This window comes from Cryptococcus depauperatus, chromosome 7 (genome assembly GCF_001720195.1).
Source record: "Cryptococcus depauperatus CBS 7841 chromosome 7, complete sequence".
Taxonomy (NCBI): domain Eukaryota; kingdom Fungi; phylum Basidiomycota; class Tremellomycetes; order Tremellales; family Cryptococcaceae; genus Cryptococcus; species Cryptococcus depauperatus.
In genome coordinates this window covers 544,664-564,029 of record NC_089474.1, presented here as the reverse complement: position 1 = coordinate 564,029, position 19,366 = coordinate 544,664, and the positions used below count along the sequence as shown (strand labels likewise).

The 19,366-nt window shown below is 46.1% G+C and overlaps 10 protein-coding genes across 10 annotated transcripts; 5 read left to right on the top strand and 5 right to left on the bottom strand.

The window, feature by feature from the left end:
• Positions 1-97: 97 nt before the first annotated feature.
• L203_105544 (uncharacterized protein) lies at positions 98-2,925 on the top strand (the record flags this gene model as incomplete). Its single annotated transcript, XM_066214911.1, has 4 exons — positions 98-121; positions 207-316; positions 366-1,033; positions 1,088-2,925. 4 exons carry the CDS (start codon positions 98-100, stop codon positions 2,923-2,925), a joined length of 2,640 nt encoding a protein of 879 aa, XP_066071008.1.
• A 553-nt stretch (positions 2,926-3,478) lies between these two features.
• Positions 3,479-4,964, top strand: L203_105543 (HAD phosphatase, family IIIA; the record flags this gene model as incomplete). Its single annotated transcript, XM_066214910.1, has 6 exons — positions 3,479-3,563; positions 3,628-3,704; positions 3,753-3,791; positions 3,844-3,939; positions 3,989-4,891; positions 4,938-4,964. 6 exons carry the CDS (start codon positions 3,479-3,481, stop codon positions 4,962-4,964), a joined length of 1,227 nt encoding a protein of 408 aa, XP_066071007.1.
• A 435-nt stretch (positions 4,965-5,399) lies between these two features.
• On the bottom strand, positions 5,400-6,433 carry L203_105542 (uncharacterized protein; the record flags this gene model as incomplete). The annotated part of the gene is made up of 4 exons (XM_066214909.1): positions 5,400-5,549; positions 5,647-5,825; positions 5,878-6,179; positions 6,228-6,433. 4 exons carry the CDS (start codon positions 6,431-6,433, stop codon positions 5,400-5,402), a joined length of 837 nt encoding a protein of 278 aa, XP_066071006.1.
• A 646-nt stretch (positions 6,434-7,079) lies between these two features.
• Positions 7,080-7,712, top strand: L203_105541 (uncharacterized protein; the record flags this gene model as incomplete). The annotated part of the gene is made up of 3 exons (XM_066214908.1): positions 7,080-7,154; positions 7,366-7,511; positions 7,703-7,712. The coding sequence occupies 3 exons, from the start codon at positions 7,080-7,082 to the stop codon at positions 7,710-7,712; spliced, it is 231 nt and encodes a 76-aa protein (XP_066071005.1).
• Positions 7,713-8,179: 467 nt separating this feature from the next.
• Positions 8,180-9,218, bottom strand: L203_105540 (uncharacterized protein; the record flags this gene model as incomplete). The annotated part of the gene is made up of 7 exons (XM_066214907.1): positions 8,180-8,225; positions 8,278-8,358; positions 8,407-8,433; positions 8,495-8,559; positions 8,603-8,722; positions 8,775-9,107; positions 9,159-9,218. The coding sequence occupies 7 exons, from the start codon at positions 9,216-9,218 to the stop codon at positions 8,180-8,182; spliced, it is 732 nt and encodes a 243-aa protein (XP_066071004.1).
• Positions 9,219-9,305: 87 nt separating this feature from the next.
• On the top strand, positions 9,306-11,551 carry L203_105539 (amidophosphoribosyltransferase; the record flags this gene model as incomplete). The annotated part of the gene is made up of 9 exons (XM_066214906.1): positions 9,306-9,310; positions 9,470-9,586; positions 9,637-9,666; positions 9,717-9,853; positions 9,905-9,990; positions 10,036-10,763; positions 10,816-10,889; positions 10,937-11,036; positions 11,086-11,551. 9 exons carry the CDS (start codon positions 9,306-9,308, stop codon positions 11,549-11,551), a joined length of 1,743 nt encoding a protein of 580 aa, XP_066071003.1.
• Positions 11,552-11,803: 252 nt separating this feature from the next.
• L203_105538 (4-aminobutyrate transaminase) lies at positions 11,804-13,300 on the bottom strand (the record flags this gene model as incomplete). The annotated part of the gene is made up of 4 exons (XM_066214905.1): positions 11,804-12,491; positions 12,536-12,708; positions 12,754-13,072; positions 13,119-13,300. The coding sequence occupies 4 exons, from the start codon at positions 13,298-13,300 to the stop codon at positions 11,804-11,806; spliced, it is 1,362 nt and encodes a 453-aa protein (XP_066071002.1).
• A 646-nt stretch (positions 13,301-13,946) lies between these two features.
• L203_105537 (uncharacterized protein) lies at positions 13,947-15,463 on the bottom strand (the record flags this gene model as incomplete). Its single annotated transcript, XM_066214904.1, has 6 exons — positions 13,947-14,252; positions 14,300-14,594; positions 14,645-14,963; positions 15,008-15,088; positions 15,137-15,307; positions 15,367-15,463. 6 exons carry the CDS (start codon positions 15,461-15,463, stop codon positions 13,947-13,949), a joined length of 1,269 nt encoding a protein of 422 aa, XP_066071001.1.
• A 410-nt stretch (positions 15,464-15,873) lies between these two features.
• Positions 15,874-17,450, bottom strand: L203_105536 (uncharacterized protein; the record flags this gene model as incomplete). The annotated part of the gene is made up of 9 exons (XM_066214903.1): positions 15,874-15,934; positions 15,983-16,140; positions 16,191-16,361; positions 16,413-16,525; positions 16,572-16,700; positions 16,752-17,002; positions 17,049-17,147; positions 17,201-17,263; positions 17,329-17,450. 9 exons carry the CDS (start codon positions 17,448-17,450, stop codon positions 15,874-15,876), a joined length of 1,167 nt encoding a protein of 388 aa, XP_066071000.1.
• Positions 17,451-17,681: 231 nt separating this feature from the next.
• Positions 17,682-19,272, top strand: L203_105535 (adenylosuccinate synthetase; the record flags this gene model as incomplete). The annotated part of the gene is made up of 7 exons (XM_066214902.1): positions 17,682-17,691; positions 17,746-17,767; positions 17,816-17,985; positions 18,040-18,135; positions 18,186-18,475; positions 18,526-19,027; positions 19,070-19,272. The coding sequence occupies 7 exons, from the start codon at positions 17,682-17,684 to the stop codon at positions 19,270-19,272; spliced, it is 1,293 nt and encodes a 430-aa protein (XP_066070999.1).
• Between the last annotated feature and the right edge of the window lie 94 nt (positions 19,273-19,366).

The following is a 19,366-nucleotide window of genomic DNA, read 5'->3' as shown; positions in this document are numbered from 1 at the left end:
TTTAGATTTGAGGAGTACGCCCCATATCTTTCGGCACTTGTCGCATACTCACTTTTACATCTTTGCGCCTCTGTCATCTACCCAGACGCATATCGATATGGGTGGTGATCACAAATGTCCAGTGAGTGTGCTGTCTTGGAATCGTATGGGTCGATAGGGCTCCTTTCAGATGACGAGAAGGCCACCGTTGACGCTTCTCATGATAGCTATGCTCTGCCACTTTTACGCGACCTCAGCATGTCGGTAGACACCTGAGAGCCCATACAGGCGATAGACCCTATGAATGCAAAGAGTGTCCTCTTCGCTTCGCTCGAAGGTGAGTATGCTGCAGAGGCACTATGACGTGTTGACCAGTATGATGGCAGCGATCTTTTGTCGAGACACGTCAATAAGACTCATCGAACACAAGAGGGTGCTGCTTCGGATAAGAAGACGGTCAAGAAAGGACGAAGGAAATCCATGTCTACAGCTGCACAATCTTCTCTTGCCAAAGATGCAGCCACCGAAACACAGGGGCAAAAAAATCTTGAACAATCTCAGCAGCATCATGTCGAGCAACAAGCTCAACAAATCCAACAGGCCAGCAAATCGGTCCGGGAGCGATCCAAGAGCGAAAACTTCAGCCAGCAACCCCAGCTCCAGGCCCAGAAGATGTATCCTCACCACCCTTTATTCGCTCCCCGAGCACCTCAGTCTCAAGTGCAGACTCTCAACTCTTGGAACCTCAATCCAAGTGGATCCTTTGTGGCTACTGCAGAGATGGCTTTGCCTCCAATGTATGGAACCAACTTGCCTAGGCCCGCTATTAACAGCACTACCAATCTCGTCGGGGTCAATTCGACATTCCCCACCCAGACCATGTTGGATACCCCTCTCGTTGCACAGCCGATGAGATTGTCTGGCTCAGACCAACTAGGCTATAAGTCGGGGAGTCAGTTGTCAGCTCATATACCCTATGATTGGGGAGCAAAGAAGAGAGCCTGTGATCAATGTAATCTTGCAAAGGTTAAGTGTGAATCTGCAGAGCCTTGCCGTTAGTTTTGTGTGACTATTGACAATTTTCCCATAAGCTAACCATCTGTCACAGTACGCTGTAGGCAGAGAAACTTATCCTGTTCATATCACAAAGGTCAACGGCCAGCAACCTCGATGGGCCCTCCTCTTGCCTCCAGCCAGACTACTTCATTGTTAAATATGGCCAATGAAGCGAGCTCCAACTCGTCTTCTCAGAAGCAAGCACAGTCCCAATTTGCTGAAAATTACATCAATCCCACAGAACCGATCGAGTGTCACAAACTATCAGTCGCTTCTCTTCCTTCTAACGTGGGTATGGTTCCCAGTCCTTCTGATACCAACAGTAGTACTTGGGGAACCTACCCGCAAAGCGCAACAGGTGCGACTTGGCCACCACCACAGATTCAAAGCTCCTTTTCAATGCCTCTTGGTACTGCGCCTGGAAGCATCACTGGACAAACCCTTGAGTCTTCCCCTGCCATGATGAATGTCTCTCTTCCAATGTACCAAACTCAGGTGCAAACGCAAAGCGGTATGTCGCCGACGCAAATGAGCATTATAAATACCTCTTCTCTTGTTAGCAACACCGAAAGCCCGTTGGAGATGGATGGGTCTGTGGGAAAACAGGGTAGACGGAACGATATCGCAAGCAATGTTCTTGATTTGAATGCAGGATCTGGTATGTTCCGTCAGCATACCTCCCCACCACAACTGCCATCCAACAAAGTATCACCTTTGGGGCAAGCTCTTCGACTCAACAATAGTTCTCAAAATTCCATGAATAGACAAAACGTCGTCGATGGGCGATGGCGCGTGCGAGATAGCTTCTCTTCTGATGAAGGCTCTTCTATGTTCTCATCTTCAGCAACTTCAGCTTTGATGGAACAGCTAGCTGATAATGCAGCAGCTGAACAAAACAATCATGCAAGACGTAAGTCAAGTCAGAGCGCTTGGGCAAAAGCAATGGAGCAAATGTCAATACAAGATTCGCAAAAAACTGTAACCCCAACGGTACCAACTTCTATGCGCGAAGGTAGTGAATCCATGCCGTCCAACGCATCTAGCGGACCTGGGGAAAGCTTGGCTGTAATTGGAGAAACCCACGTGCCAGATGGGCCTAGCTTGTCGGAAGCTAAAGAATTGTGGAAACTTTTCATGGCAGATTCTATCTCTGGGTTAACTCCTGCCGGAGAGAAGCTCAATGACTTGGACATCCAGAATATCCCTTTGGTCACTCCCAGACCCGGAATTGGCAAGCGTACTCTTAGCAGATCCAATTCCATGCCAGACCTCAACTCCCCTTTGGCCAATGGGCCTGCTTTCTTCACCACTTTTTTGAACGGCACGACACCCAAACCCACAAACCTTCAAGAGTCATATATACCTGTCCAGCAAGCCGCGGAGAGTAAAGATGCCAATAACACTGGTGATGAGCCCGACAAGCTCAAGTGGTCAGAGGAGATTGAGGCAAGACAATCGAGTTTCAGCTTGGGCAAGCCTAGAACGAGACATGGAAAGAATGAATTTGAATCAAAAGATAAGCTGTCTAAAGGCGAGGACGGCGTTGATATCTCTCGTCCTGCTCATCCGGTCCGACCTCATCCCAGCGTCTTTCAACCCATCTCTGCCCTTAATCAGACCCTTGCGCCTGAAAGAATGCCTAGTTTCAGCTTAACCCCTGCGCTTGAACTTGCACAAAATCCCCATTTCTCCAAGACAGGATTGACACCGGCTGATGCAAAAGCTGGAAACAAAAGGATGGCTAGCTCCACTCTGGTGAATGAGCATGGGAAGAAAGCCATTTTTTCGGTTTGGGGCGAGGAAGGGCCTGTCTCTGGAGACTGTAGCGGCCTGCAAGATCAGGACATTTCCATGTACGTTATAAATGGGGGAGCGTTGGGACCGTTGTGAAGCAGGATTGCAAGCCAGTCAATCGACCATGGATATCGGTTTCCAATATGGACATTATACCGGCAGTCAAACGATAAGGTGAAGTTCCTCAAACAAGCGACTCGAAAACATGATAAGAATATGGCCCTTGTTTAATTCGATAGGACATTGGTAATCACCCTTTTGTTCACCCTCTTTCCTTGTCACATCTTCAAGTATGTCTACGAATCTTACAAAGATTGATATCAAGTATGTTTTTGGACGAATATTGTATCAATAGCTCTTGATGTAGCAAAACCAGAAATGTAAACTTCTGAAGCGCATATTGAACATGGCAAACCCTAGAGTATTGCTACAAACTGTTGCTCAACTGTTATCCCATACAATTTTTGGCTCTGCACGCTTTTCATATGTGATTCCTACTGGCGCATAGAACATTCACTTTTTTTCGGGTTTGACCAGAATGGAGGTGGAGGTTACCGAATTTGCTTAACAGAAAGATGCGATTTTAAATTGAACAAGTGCATTTATTCATCAGCATCAAATCTATAACGCAAGAAATATTACTACTATAATGCCTCCTTCGCTCTCTAACACCTATACCTATCTCAGCGTCCTCATCTGGCCTTCTCTTCTTCGTCCTCATTTGCGAGTGCCTAGTACATCCCCAATCTCTCTTATCTTCCGTTTTACGCGCTCATGTCGGAGTCCATTCTCGTCTAGGTATATCTCATGTAGATTTTCGCACTCTGAAGAAGGAAGGCTTTAATGCAGTTGTGATTGATAAGGATAATTGCCTGGTGATTATTTTGGATCTTGCATGAGGGCATAGCTAATCTTTCATCTAGACTCTGCCTCACCAAGATGAGGTATGGCCGCCATACCAGGTATTTTTTGGGAAACTTAGTGTATACTGTATGCTAAAGCAAGCTTATGGAGAGAGCGTGGGAAGGCCTTTTGAAAACATTTGAACCTGGAAGAGTGCTTGTCGTCTCCAATTCTGCTGGTACCAGAAAAGATCCGGGAGGAATTGCTGTTTGTCCTTGTTGAGACCGTAACGCAACGGTAGCTTACTGTGATATAGGCTGAAGCTGTCTCCTTGTCATTACGGGCACCGGTGCTTTTGCATACTGTTCCCAAGCCTGGCTGCGCTTCGAATATCTTGTCTTATTTCGAAGGCAAACTTGACGAACCTTATACCTTGCAGCGTGATATCGTTTCGTTTGGCTTACGATTGCGGAAAGAAGAGGAAAAGGACAAGAGAAGATTGTGGAATAGATGGGAAAAACAAGTCAGCGGACCGCTATTAGGTGGACCGACAGCGGAGGAGTCAAGCTACATTTCAAAAAGTGAAACAATATCCAAAAGTCATCTATATGGGGCAGACATATCATTGGAAGACTGTGCCACTACAAGCCGTACGCTGAAAACATCGGAGAATCTCCGTATACTAGTCATCGGTGATCGGTTGTTCACTGACACTCTCCTCGCCAATCGCCTTTCTTCTTGCCTTTTGTCTCATGAATCAGAATCTTCTCATCTTCCACGAGTTTTGTCAATATATACCACGTCTCTTCCTCAGCCTCGGGATGTTCGCATTTTACGATGGGTGGAGGAAAGACTGTCCCGGAACGAAACTCAGGGTGACTATACTAGGTTCATCCGAAATAACAAAGAGTTAGATGTTGAAGGATCCAATGGGGTTTTAAAACCTACACTATGGGAGCCAACGCGGTTTTTGACTCCTGCTTGGTGGAGAGAAATCAATGTTCCACCTCTGACATGGCATCCAAGAAGTTGGAAGATTCTGCCTCTGACGGTTGCTGTTGGTAGGTTGTTGGGGAAGATGGCAAGAATCATTGGAGTTATTCTACTCTCTTTGTCCAAATGGGGTTGGGAAAGAAGCAAATCATTCGCCAAGCAATGGAAGGAGCGAGTACAAAGGTCGGCAACAGCCAAAGAAGTGGAAACGTCTCCATCTGAAAAAGTCAGCATAATACAAGTAGGGACAAAACCATTAGTGACATCTGTAGAACGCACAACATGATAATGGCAAGTGATAATGACCAAGATAATTACTTCAACATAATGCTTCTGTCTATAACTGAGTTGTTCTTTACTAATTCTTTGACTAATTTGCTTGTTCTGGATAAAGGTTAACTCTGCCTCCAGAGTACCCAAGGAATAGCGTCAAGCGATCAATGGGCCCTACATGATCCATCCATATTAAACAACCTCTCGAGAAGTTAATACAAACGTCAAGTGATATTTGGGTTAGGTATGTACACGCTAAAGTAGACTCTCATCTGTTTGTCTGCAATTGTTGTCTTGTCAATACCATCTCAAGAAAGTGTTTTCGAACCCACTATTTCATGGTATTCGCCTGTCAGATCATTCAGCCTTACGATAATAGTGCATGTAAACCGTAACTCCAGAATCAAAGCCAGCCCAAAGACATAAAGTTTATACATCATTCTAATTGTCAGCAGGTTCTGTCAATTCTCATCCCATCCCTCTGGTTTCTTGACATCTCCCCAATCAACTAGACTCAAAAATCTCTCCATCTGGTCCACCATCTCCGTCTCAGACTCATCATCAACTACAGCTTCTCCTAATTGCATTTTTGTATTATCATGAGTTTTGACCTATCGGGGAAAAACACAGCATACATATCAGCGTAGCTTCTCAATATGGCCTGAACCTTGCACCAGGCCCACCGCCACTATGGAAATCACTCCTCACCCTCCCTGGTTCATTTTGACCATCACCACCTAGAGCATCATCATCTGGGGCGTCATCCCACTGTCTATCATCTTCGTCATCTTCCGCAAAGTCACCAAAGAACGATTGAGGTTCGCCATTAGGCATGAGAGAGGCATGGAGAGCGGAACACTGAGAGAGCGCCTGGAATAGAGATTCGACTAGAAGGTTATCAATTCCTCAATGCTGCCTCAAAAGTATAAAAGAGCTTACGTTTGGATGTGTCTGTGAGGTATATTCTGATTTCTCTCATCTCAGTAAACTCACCGCCCTGGTCCTCGTCGTCTTCGGCCTCGACATCGTTCTTGTCAATGGCAGCATGCCCGTTAAGCCCTACAGTTTCAATGGAAGCAGTCGCTGTTTGTCCAAAAGGTACAGCATCGGATTCATCCACTTGGCAGTACAGATGAGCTGGGCCATCGCTGCTCGCAGGCGTTAGGGCGTGGAGAGTGAGTGCAGGATAATGGAGATCAAATCCTGGGGTTAATGGTGGATTGGGAATAAAAGCAACAGAACTGCGAGAGCGGCTTAGTTTTATACCTTGAAAAAGCGTAGATACCCACGTCTCAGTCACATAAAGCTTGCCTTGTGCTTTGCCGGCATTCCAGGATTCCCAACCACCGGCGACAGATGATAAATGAATTTCAACCTCGTCCGACCAACGCAAAACAGGAGGAATATCTGTGAAGGACGCGGGTGTGCTTGAGGTAACCTGAGCATGCTCCTCGGGAGATATAAAGGCGGGAGGGGTAGTTATTACTGTTATCATGGCTTGAGTAGATGGAATTGAGTGTTTGATAGAGATGTATTTTTAAGATTATAAAAGTGTAAACTAATTGTTAACAAGATGGTTGGCACTTATTTACGTAAGCAACATGTAGGCTTGAATGCCTCACTGTAATTACAACGGTAATTACTTTTAAGATTTTCGTAAATATTAAATATCTTGGTACAGCAAATCTAGCACTTGTCTTGCATAGAAAAGAGTAATGAATAAGAAATCTATCTATCATTCAACCTTATCCATCCATGTTCCCTCTCTTAATCCCTCGGGGTTCCAGAGTGTGGCGATGTGGAGGGCTTGCACTTACACAACACTACTCTACCAAAAAAAATAGTGTCAAATCACCACCTGCAAGAGAAAAGAATATGTCTGAAGCTCAATAATGTTATAACCACCATCTTTATGGTCCATAACTTGCATACCATCCGCTTATAAGTAAATTTCTCGCCAGCTTGCCTAATATATTCTACTCTCCATACTGCCAAGCAGCGTCATATACGACGAATGAGTAAAAAAGAATATTATCTTAAAGTATCTTTGTAAAATTACAACTAATCATGGCCGACGGCTAACCATCCAGACAAAATATTAATTTTACGTAATAATATGTAACGTCACGCCACAACCGATAATGACAACGTCTATAGTATTCCAAGCGGTTCCAAGACTTTTAAAACGCCGTGAAACGCCGAAAAGGTTTCCCACGGTAGGTTGGAAAAATTTGCTTATAAGCCGACCAAAGATACAATTCTCTTTTCTTTTCTTTATCGAACATACTCTGCAGGATCTCTGTATAGTAACTGTTCTTCTTTGCTAGTCCACACTAGCCACATTTTCCACGTCGAGGGGATGATTCAGTCACCTGCTCCGCTCTTTTACAGAGACATTTGGTCGCTGGTCTACTCTTTTCGGAGTAGTACCAGGAGGCTATCGAAGAAGCTGGCGGCTTGTATGCCTGCCAACCTTTACGGGAAGGCTGGGAACAACCGTGGGCTGGGGCAGGCTTTCTGATCGACGTTTTACATTGTTTTGTTTTTGAAATATCAACTTGTACTGTAGATAGGTGAGCATGAATTTCTTGACATTTGTTTTACCTATTTGTGATGACCAGAGTGCATTTGGCTTGAGGACGTCTTTTTGCGTCGTCGATGCTGAAAAACCCACGCTACCTTAAACTTTTTATTCTGAATTTTTTTTCTCTTGAAAAATTTTGTCGGGCTTAAAATTTTCATATGGATGCTGACTCTATTTCAGATATAGTTGATAATATTGTTATGCAAATGGGTTGCATCTATCTATTGTCTCGCCGCTGCTTGAATTATCTTTTATCACTCTCTTATTTGTACCTTGGCGTGTGCTGTATATCCACCATGGGAAGCCATGTTTTGGTGTCTTGACTCTTGCGTTTATGGAGTTGTCTATGGTGCTTTAAACGGAGAAGGGTAAACTGACTTCATTCTGTCGCTATTCTATCCGCTCATGCCTAGGCCACTGTCACCATTTCGAAAAATTTAACCTTCAGATAATTGCATGATTCATGTGAACTTTGCGAGTTATCAATACGGATTAGCAACATGCATAGGTTTCATATACACCATTTCACTCAAATCAAAATGATTGAGAGCAATATAATCACTTACCCAATCACCCTCTCGTGACGGCACCCCAAAGATTGAGATTGGACATACAACAGTCAGGCATCCTTGCTCAAATCCTCAATCACGCTACGTCTCATGTGTTGCCTCGTTTGGTCAAAAAGCTGAGTACCTTGTGGGGACTACATGACAATCAGTTACCATTATCCTGAAGCGTGGAAAGCGAAAACAAACTCTTCAACTGGTTTAACACCAATGTCAATATTGATAAGTTTTCCCGTGCCCTTTTCGAATATAAAATGCGAGCGCTTTGTGCTAATATAAACAGTCGGCACAGAAACCATTGCGTTGAGTGGATGTTACCTTTTGGGTGGAACAAATGCACCCAAACTGATTCCAAGATTAGCAAGATGAAACATTTCAGCCACCACAACCATGCTTGATGACACACCGTTTGATCAGCTTGCTTTGGGGGTCACAAAGAAGATGGTAGTTCAAGTTTTTCTTGATTTTCCACTATACAAGTGAGCTGTATATCTTTGAGCTTAATCAGGCATACTTTTTCTTGAGCGGCTGGGGAGTCTTTGGATAAACCATAGACATCATAATCGAGAGCTATAATGTCACCATATATGTCTCGAAAACCACAGGCTTGTTGGGTACACCCTGGAGTGTCCGCCTGGTAGAATAATCAGTGCGTGCATCTTTAGACAGCTGGGTGATCAACTCACCTTGGGATAAAGAAATAATACAGCTCCCTTCTCGCTGCACAGTGTAGAGACGTTTATTGTTTCACCTTGTTCATTCTTGAGATTTATTTTGGGAAGAGTGTCACCTTCTTTTAAAGTATCGTCTTCTGTGTCGTCTTCATTGGCATAACTGGGAGAGGCTGGTTTGGCTTTAACAGCGTTCTTTCCTAACGCCCTACTGCTCTCAGCATCACTAACTCTTGGCTCAAGATCGCCGGCATCCAGTAGAATATTTGTTTGCGATTTGGTCACCTTTTTGGCCTTTTTAGAAGCAGGCTTGGGTGACTTTTCTTCGCTTTCAGCAAGACTACCTCGCTAGACAAAAATACGCGTCAAATGGCATACAGAGGTAATAAAGATATATACCTTGGTAGATCTTGTTGATCGCCTCAGAGGAAGCGCAAGGTTGGGCAAGGAGAGCGGCATGACGGTAAAAATGTATATAAAAGAGATGAATAATTAAAGTAAAAAGAATATAATTAGACACGTTTGTAAAGTTGACTTTGGGAAAAGATGACGTGGCAAATTTCAATTCCATGATTATATAATTTTTAATTTTTTTCAGAATTTGCCGAAATAACAAGTGATGTAGATAAAAGTGAATTGTTTTCTTCTTGTCTTTTCTTTTCTTCTTCTAGATTGGCTGTATATTAGATTCAGCTAATCCACTGTCAAAGAGTGAGCATACTTGTTATCTCGTTCAATCCAGACCGACCTGCTATAGTGTGTGGGATCATTGGTCTTCTCCTTCATGATCCTTTAGCCACTCAGACTGTACTGGCAGGGACTGAGCTGTGAGTGATGAGAAGCTTGAGATTGTGTGTATCTGACATTGTTGGGATAGCGCCGAGGGGCTTTCTCTCCTGCAGCATCGGTGGGCTCACTATAGCTCTTATTATGACATGTTTTGACTTATGCAATTAGTGGTCAGGATGCGGCTGGCGTCGTTACCTGTGGATCAGGTGGTCGATTCTATCAAGTCAAGGCAAACGGTATGGTCAGGGATGTCTTTGATGAGGCAGCTGTGGCTGGGCTAAAGGGCTGGATGGGTATTGGTCATGGTAAGCAAATGACTTGTATAAAGTGGACAGTGACTGACTGGTACATTGTAGCCAGGTATCCTACGGCTGGTAGTTCTGCCCATGCTGAAGCCCAGCCTTTCTATGTTAACTCTCCCTACGGTATTTGCTTTGCCCATGTGAGTTGCCATCGTTTCATTTGGTAGTCGCTCATCCACGCTCAGAATGGCAACATTGTCAATACTCCTGCTCTTCGGCAATTCCTTGATGTCGACGCCCATAGACACATTAACACAGACTCTGATTCCGAACTTCTTCTCAATATCCTTGCTGACAATCTTCAGAAAACTGGCAAGTTTCGAATCAATGAGGAGGATATCTTTACTGCCATCGGTGACCTCACCAAGACCTGCATTGGCGCCTATGCCTGTGTTGCCATGATTGCTGGTTTTGGGCTGGTAGTCTTCAGGGACCCCAATGGTATTCGACCTGCTGGTATTGCTACTAGAAAAGGCGCCCGAGGTGGCCTTGACTACCTTGTCGCCAGTGAAAATGTTGTTGCTCAGGGTTTAGGCTTCTCTCAGTGGGAAGATGTCAAAGCTGGCGAAGCCATCATCATCACACGTGAAAAGATTACTCGCAGACAGGTGGCTGAGCCTCAAGTCTTTTCCCCAGACATTTTTGAGTATGTCTACTTTGCTAGACCCGACTCTACCCTTGATGGTGTCAGTGTCTACCGAAGCCGTATGGCTATGGGAGAATATCTTGCCGAAACTGCCAAGAAGGAGCTGGCCAAGGCTAATCTGACGATTGATGTTATTATCCCTGTACCAGATACTTCTCGTGTCGCTGCCTTACAATGCGCGCAGCATCTCAACATCCCCTACCGAGAAGGTTTCGTAAAAAACAGATATGTTGGCAGGACTTTCATTATGCCCGGTCAAAGTGAACGGTGGGTTTGGGGATGGAGCCCATCCTGTATGTATTGCTGATGACATTCATAGTCGTAAGAATGTTCGACGGAAGCTCAATGCTATGCCTATGGAGTTCGCAGACAAGGTTGTCATGCTAGTTGATGGTGAGCGATCTTGCCATTCGTGAGACGGTTCCGCTTATCACCTATAGACTCAATTGTACGAGGCACCACTTCCAAGGAGATTGTCCAGATGGCCAAAGATGTTGGCGCTAAAAAAATTGTCGTTGCCTCTTGCGCTCCACCTATCCGGTACGTTCTTAAATCGTCAATAGACACAATAATACTGACATCGGGGCAGACACTCCAACGTGTATGGTATTGATATGCCCTCGTCTCACGAGCTTGTCGCTCATGACCGCACAACAGAGGAAGTTGCGGAGCATATTGGTGCTGATCTCGTCATTTACCAAACGCTGGAAGATCTTATAATGTCGTGCAAAAAGTTCAACCCCTCCATCCCGCAGTTTGATTGCTCAGTTTTCACCGGCGAGTATGTCACTGGAGGTGTTGATGACAAATATCTGGAACATTTAACGAGACTGAGGAATGACAATGCCAAGGCCAAAAAAATGCATCAGGCCATTGAGAGGAGCGAGGCGCAAATGGGATGCAACGGACCCATGAATGGTTCCGACGCCTTGAGCGCTGCAGGAAGGTCTGATTCGATCATGGGTCTAGCCAACCACTCACCCAAGATTGGTCCTGCTGCTATGCCATCACCCAATGACACTGTTGGTCTTCACAACTCTTTCTACGGATTATAATGAGAAGAGAAGATGAGAACGAATTTTTCTGATTTGCTTTTGGTTTGAAATTGTTGGGTTAGCCTCATACGATATAGGGAATTGTGCATACAGCAAATTCTGGCATGTACACTGGTTGTTTTCATGATCTCTTGTAATGTTGTAGGAGTGTTGTCAAGTACTGACCAACATCCATGTAGCGTTTGCTAATACCCAAATACATGATGACTAAATACTACAGGCAGTTGATTGTTTCCTTTATCAACTTCCATCCTATCCCTCAATGGCAACCTTCTCAACAGCCTCGGTGAGGATGTCCATCGCCCTCTTCATCTCATCCTCACTGATGATCAGAGCAGGAATAAACCTGATGGTGTCGAAACATGAAGTGACAAGCACCAACAGGTCTTTCTCAAGGCAGTAATTCTGAACCCTCTTGCCAATGTCCTTGGGAATCTTTGTGCCTTCTGGCAAACCATCGTGGGTAAGGGGATCAGAGGCAGATCGGAATTCGATGGCAGCCATCAGACCTTGACCACGGACATCAGCAATGAGATGCTTGGTTTTAGAGGAAGTGGCAAGTTTGCGGAGAGCAGTGAAAAGCTCTTTGGATCGAACAGCAACATTCTTTTCCACTTCGCCAGAAGCATAAACCTCTTGAGCAGCGATGGCGGCAGCACAGGCGACCGCGTTACCAGCATAAGTGCCACCCAGGGATCCGACATCGAGTGTACCCATGAGCTCCCTGTTCGAGGCTATACCAGATAATGGGAAACCGTTGGCAACGCCCTTGGCAAAGATAAGGACATCTGGGCGCAAGCCAGGAATGGCGTCCACAGAAAAGTATTTGCCTGTCCGGTAGAAACCAGTCTGTACTTCATCAACCACGAGGAGGATACCGTGCTTATCGCAGACATCACGAAGATGCTTCAAAAACGCAGGAGGACAGGGGACGTAGCCGCTATGCGGTGTCAGCTTCCAGCATCCCATTTCTGCCAAACTTACCCTTCACCCTGGACGGGTTCGATAAATATAGCAGCAACGTCCTTGGGGTTTGTCTGTTGTCGCAACAGCATGTCAAGCTGGTGCGTGGCAAGTCTTACAATCTCTTCTTCAGACGTGGAAGGCGTCACACCGAGAGAGTGCCAGTAGGGGTAAGCTGTAACAAAGACACCAGGCTACGCCCATTTAGCCTTTGTACCCATCACATTGACAAAACCCACCATCAACGGTCCAGTACTCTGAGTGTAAATCGGCTTCGACCTCGTCATGGCACCGGCGCCCATAGTTCTTCCATGGTAAGCACCTTGGAACGCAATCAAGTTTTGCCTGCCGGTAGCCTTTCTCGCCAACTTGATCGCTGCCTCAACCGCCTCGGAGCCCGAGTTCCAAAAGTAAAACTGATCGAGCGAAGCGTCGGGCATTGCAGGAAGCAGCTTCTCAATCAGCTCAAGATACGGCGCATGGAACGCAATAGAGCATTGCAGGTGCACAAGATTGTTAATTTGCTCAGTAGCTGCTTTCGAAACCGCAGGATGACAACTATCCTGCCATTAGCTCACTCTAAGCCACCCACACCAACACTCACTGGCCAAGGTTGGTGACGCCGATGCCGGCGGTGAAGTCGAGCAGCTTCTTGCCATCGGCAGTATACAGATCAAGACCTTTGCCCTTGACAATGACATGATCCTTGAGTCTCCCAAGGCCATGGGAGACGTGCTCGCGACCAAAGTCGGCCCACTGGGCAGCGTTGCGTACCGATGCAGACATGGCGGTTGAGGTAAAGGTTTTCTTCAAGATGGTTGAGCGAGATGCAAGAGGAAGAAAGGTTAGCATAACCAGCTTCTTTCTTTTATACCTTTTATAAATAAAAAGAAGAGATAGATTTGACCTTTTTCTTAAAAAAGAACAATAATAAATCTTATCTTTGCCGCATCTCGGCTTCATTACATGTTCCCTGATGACGGTATTTCATTTTAATCAAAGAATAGATAAAAAAGGTCAAATCTTGAGGAAAAAGGTCAGATTTATATTTTTTTATTTGGCTAATAGTTGCCAATGCATAAGAACGTTGTCAATAGTATCGCTCGGCTGGAAGGGTAGGCTTGGCTAAGAGCGGTCATTGGCGTGGTATAGGCGCTGTACGCAGGAGAATTGGAACAGATAGGATTCATCCGCTCGTCTGGTTACACGAGTATAGAGCACATCACAACCTGGAGAAACCCGTATACACAAGATACAGGCTATACAACATACAGTGTCATGGCCCATCTCTGGCCAAAACACAACTTACAGGTCTTTGGCAGACTGTAACTCTTGGGCAAAAGCTCGATTTTCCTCGGCTCATTGACACACTATGCACATGCAGGCTCGCGTTGGCCGTTACAAGTCATGAGCGTGGCGATGGCGCCAAGCTCTAATACCCCAGGACAGCTTGTACCCTCAAATCAGCGCCGCTGGTCTCCTCGTTCTCCGATCCTATGAAATGGATCAGCTTGTCTTTTGCTTCTTGTCCAGGCTCGCCAGTATCAACCCGGCCAGTCGCTGCCTTCTCTTTCTTCATTTCGGCAACACAGTCGATAAAGTCTTCAATCGCCTGAGGGTCAGTCTGATGGTGAATCACGCATCGTTCGTGACTGATAATGATTGGGTCAGGAAGGGCTGCTAAGCGGGTCATGACTGCGTCAGACGGCAGGCCGATCTTCTTGGGCTGGAAAAAGACCTGGGACGGTACGTCAATCGCTGTGCCACAGTTCCCACCCTACAGACCATATTGGTATCGACCGGTGCCAAGATATCGCAACCTAGCTCCCGGAGACCCTCCTCAAGTCTCTTTGCCAGTTTGTGGGTTTGCGCCAGCGTCCGGAAATGATGGGTAAGCGCATAGTCGGCAGACGCTGCGATAAAGCCCGCCTGCCTCATGCTACCGCCAAAAGCCTTACGGAACCACTTTGCACGATCTATAAATTCTCTGCTGCCGACGACAACAGAACCAATAGGAGCACCGAGGCTTTTTGACAGGCAGAGAGACGCCGAGTCAAACGGTGCGATGAGCTCGCTAAGTCTGCCAGTGTCTCTCAGATCAGTCTCATATAAAATATCAAGCAAACTTACACCGTCTGTAAATCATCCTCCTTGGTAGCATCCAGACCTCTCTGCTCTATCAGATCAGCTGCCACATGCCATATCCTTGCCCCATCAAGATGCATGCCAATACCATGTCTCTTTGCGAGTTGACTAATCTTGACAATCTCCTCGTTGGGAAAGATGATGCCAGACAGTGTGTTTTCAAGGCAAATGAGTTTGGTAGGGGCAATATAAATACTGTTGCCCAGCTGCAGCGCCGGCTCGACATCTTCCACGGTCAGATACAGTCCGTTACGAGGCACAATCTGATGCGTTGTTGCCTGCGAAAACATGGCAATACCGCCCGCTACAGCAGAGTGTCAGAAATAACATCCAAGCCAGTCAACATACCCTCCATCTTGTGGACGTGGGCTCGCCAGTCTGTAATCACACTGTGAGGCGGCTGCTTCATATGGGTTCTAATGGCAAGCTCTACAAGAGCGTCAACAGACAGTCCCAGTCTTCAGCCCGTCCACCCACGGTTAGTCATAGTGCCACTAACCCCAAACATGGCAGCTTCTTTACCAGCAAGTCTGGCAATGCGCCTTTCGAGAGCTGCTATTGTTGCATCTTCTCCATACGTATCGTCACCTCTGGATGCTTGGAGCGATGCGAGTAACTGAGGGTCAGTAGGGATAGTCAAGGTGTCGCCTACCAGCAGAAAATAGTCAACCATGCCTACGGCATAACGCTCATCAGAGTAAGCTTACTTCTAAAGTCTCGAGACACTCGATGAAGCTGGTCGACATTGGCTTGACCTCCCACATGGACAGATACTTGTGCTGTCTTGGGATGGGCAGTAAGCATGGTAAATGTTCTTGAGAGTGGTAAAAAATGTGTTGTACGACAACAAGAAGAAGAAGAAGAAGAAGAAGAGTTGAAAAGAAAAAGACGGATCATGATTAGCTTCAAATTTATAATAACAGTTAAGAGATTTTTTTTAATGTAAACGTTGCAACGGCATGGATGGATAAACTTTTATATTAAATTGCCGATGAAGAGGTTTTGGGATTGACTCAACATTAATTTGTCATGTCTTTGCTATCTATTTTCGCCGAAACCCTGCGAGCATCACTTGATAGGTACCAGAAGTGGCGCTGCTTGTACCCTGTACGTCGCATGACGGCGCTTATGATAGAGCGTGTATCCCACGATGCATCTTCAAGTCAGACAGAATCTCTGGACAAATGACAATCCTAGCTTGAGAGTCGGTAGATTCAAGAACTATGCCCCAAGAGGCTCTTGTTTCTAAAGCCTACATTAAATTGAAGTAGTGAGCTATGCCCAAGCGGGTCAGCATTGTCTCTTTGAATAGAAGAGACCTACTTGATGTCTTTGACCCAGCCGCTTTCACCTTCCGGTCGCTCAATGCAGGGAATAGGGTACGGAGATCTTGAGATGGTGACTGATTCTTTTGCTTCTAGATGGCAAAGAAGTTTGCCGTCGATTGAGAGTTCAGCGGGCAACCTAGCGAGGGGTGATATCTGTGATGCAAAGTCATTGACGGTAACAATCCTTGGGATCCAACACTAACCTCCAACTTTACTAAACCTCGGCTAGGCAGAATGACAGTACGGAAACTTAGAGACCGAGGGGCTATGGGGGTCAAGAGAAAAGCGTCCGTCTCGGGATGAGATATAGGTCCTCCTGCAGAGAGGGAATAGGCGGTGGAACCTGTCGGTGTTGAGAGCAGAATACCATCTGCCTAGAGTCATTGTTTTAGCCACAGTACCACTGACATTGAATAGGTGCGCACCACAGCCTCAGTAAGATGTTGTCCATCAAAGTACGCATCTACCACAGTCAAATGCGTATTGCGTCCTCGATGTAGAGCAACCTCATTCATGACTTGCCATCCAGCTTCCCCGACTAACACACCGTAAACATAGCTCTGCGCGATTCACAATACACTTACCGCTCTTTGTGCACCTATCGAGTATCGAGCCATCAACCGAAAGAGGCCTGCATGCGAGTCTCATCCTGTTCAAAAGAGATACAGGGCCTTTGATAGTGCGCTCCAAAGCGGTTGACAAGACGTCAATGTCTAATGTATGCTGCTTAGCCTCTTGACTGATAATACGATGAATGGATTTACGAAAGGGCAAAAGAAACCCTAATGATCCCATCGAGAAACTCAGCACAGGCGGACACTCTCCTTGAGCGAACAGATTGGAGACATGAAGGATAGTGCCATCGCCCCCGAGGGTCAGCACCAGAGAGGTATGCAGCGGAAGCAAAAGCGTATCCTCTGCAGAGGAAACTACTAGATTCTCAAATGTCGGATGATCAAATGCGGTATGAGGCTCTACAATCAGACGGAGATGGGGGTAGTGTTCTTGTAAATGGCTACAACTGGGTGAAAAGTCGTCCAGCTTGATGAAAAATATCTCACCTCAAAATTTCGCCCATAGCAGCTGTTGTACGCGGGTCGTTGCGCTTCTGGATTAAGAGAATTGTAGTTGGTTCAGACGTCCATCGCGATAGCTGGTGTCTGTAACGAATGAGCTTGGCATTTAACATTCTAGAGGATCGCTGATGACATACTTTGAGGCGCCTACCGTAGACGACTCTGCTGAGACGTAGTCGCATGGTAGCAGGCGAGGCTTCCTTCGTAGCTTGTATTCAGCTACTCCGTCATCTTTCAATATAGACTGAATTCTCGTTATACCCACTTGGCTAGCTGGGATGCACTGGGAGCTGGCAAATCACCTAGTCGATGATACTGCCGATATTGTCGAGGTAGTCTCTGGAATGGGCGCAAGCTTCCAGCAGCCTTTATTGAAACCTTTAACATGATTAAAAGACAAAACTTTTCGTAAATCGAATCTCTTTTATATTGTTTTTAACAACGTTTGTTGTCGAGTAGAAATGTGGAGGCATAATGACGTGTTATTATTTGCCAAACAGCCGAAAAAGACCGACTATCACCCTCGAAAACTAATCAGCCATAAATTTCTATTTAATCTCAGGTTTTCTTTTTCTTTTTCTTGCCTTTTGCAGGTTGTAAAGCCCAATAAACTCGAAAATGGCCCCATGTGAGTCTGATCTGTAGCTTATAGCCATGGTTGGCTGATACATATCGTCCCCAGCACCGGAGGGAGTCACCGTTGTGTGCGTAACGGCAAGATGTCTGGCGACTTATTGACATGAGCGTTGTAGTCTTGGAGCCCAGTGGGGTGATGAAGGAAAGGGCAAGCTAGTTGATATCCTGGCCGCTGAGGCAGATATCTGTGCTCGATGTGCCGGTGGTAACAATGCTGGTCATACCATCGTCGTCAAGAATGATAAGGGCGAGAAGATTAGCTACGCGTTCAACCTCTTACCAAGTGGTAATTCGCTTGGATAATTATTGGGCTTTGGGCTTTGCTGAGGACATTGTCCAGGTTTGATCAACCCAGCGTGCACGGCTTTTATCGGCTCTGGTGTTGTGGTTCACATTCCTTCTCTCTTTAACGAGCTCGACACTCTTGAGCGAAAGGGTATGTCTATTTTCAGCCCCTTGCAGAAAAGGTTGACAGCTCTGGTGTAGGTCTCAAAGTCTCGGATAGACTTTTCGTATCCGACAGAGCCCATCTCGTCATGGGCTTCCACCAGATCGTAGATGGATTGAAAGAAATCGAATTGGGCGGCTCCTCTATTGGTACTACCAAGAGGGGTATCGGACCCGCCTATTCTTCCAAGGCCTCTCGGTCTGGCCTTCGTGTGCATCATCTCTTTGACTCCACTTTTCCAGCCAAATTTAGAAAGTTGGTCGAAGGCAGGTTCAAGCGGTATGGTCACTTTGAGTTTGACACTGAAGGTGAGATCGAAATGTACTTGGCAAGTCATCTTTGATGAGGGGATTACAACAACCACTGATATCTGGACAGGCTTTCGCCGAACGTCTCCGTCCATTTATCGTTGATGGGCCAACATTTATGCACAAGGCTTTGAACTCTGGAAAGCGAATCCTCGTAGAGGGCGCCAATGCTCTCATGCTTGATATTGACTATGGTACCTACCCATATGTCACGTCCTCGTCTACTTCTGTTGGCGGTGTCATTAGCGGTCTCGGTATTCCCACCTTTTCCATCAAGCGAGTCGTTGGTGTCGTCAAAGCTTACACTACCCGAGTTGGTGGTGGTCCCTTCCCCACAGAAGACCTTGGCACTGTTGGAGAGACCTTGCAAGAAGTTGGTGCAGAGTACGGTGTCGTTACTGGAAGAAGAAGGCGATGCGGCTGGCTTGACTTGGTCGTCATGAGGTATTCCACCCTGATCAACGGCTATACGTCCTTAAACCTCACAAAGCTTGATGTGCTTGACGGCTTTGACGAGATCAAGGTTGCCACTGCTTACAAGATTGATGGTGTTGAGATTGACGGCTTCCCTGGTAGGTAGTGATCTTGAAAGGCTGATTGCTCACTTTGCATAGCCGACCTTGATCGCCTTGCTCAAGTCGAGGTTCAGTACACGACTCTTCCTGGATGGAAGACCGACATCTCCAACTGCAAGACGTATGACGACTTTCCCGAGAACGCCAAGGCCTACATCAAGTTCATTGGTGACTTTTTGGGCGTGAAGGTGCAATACGTTGGCGTAGGGCCTGGTCGAGACCAGAACGTTGTGATTCTCTAGTAGGTAATCCAAGCATCATGTATTGTGGGTTAAAATGTCTCGTGACATATAAAGCATATGCAGCTCAACTCTTAGTCATGGAAATGAACAAACT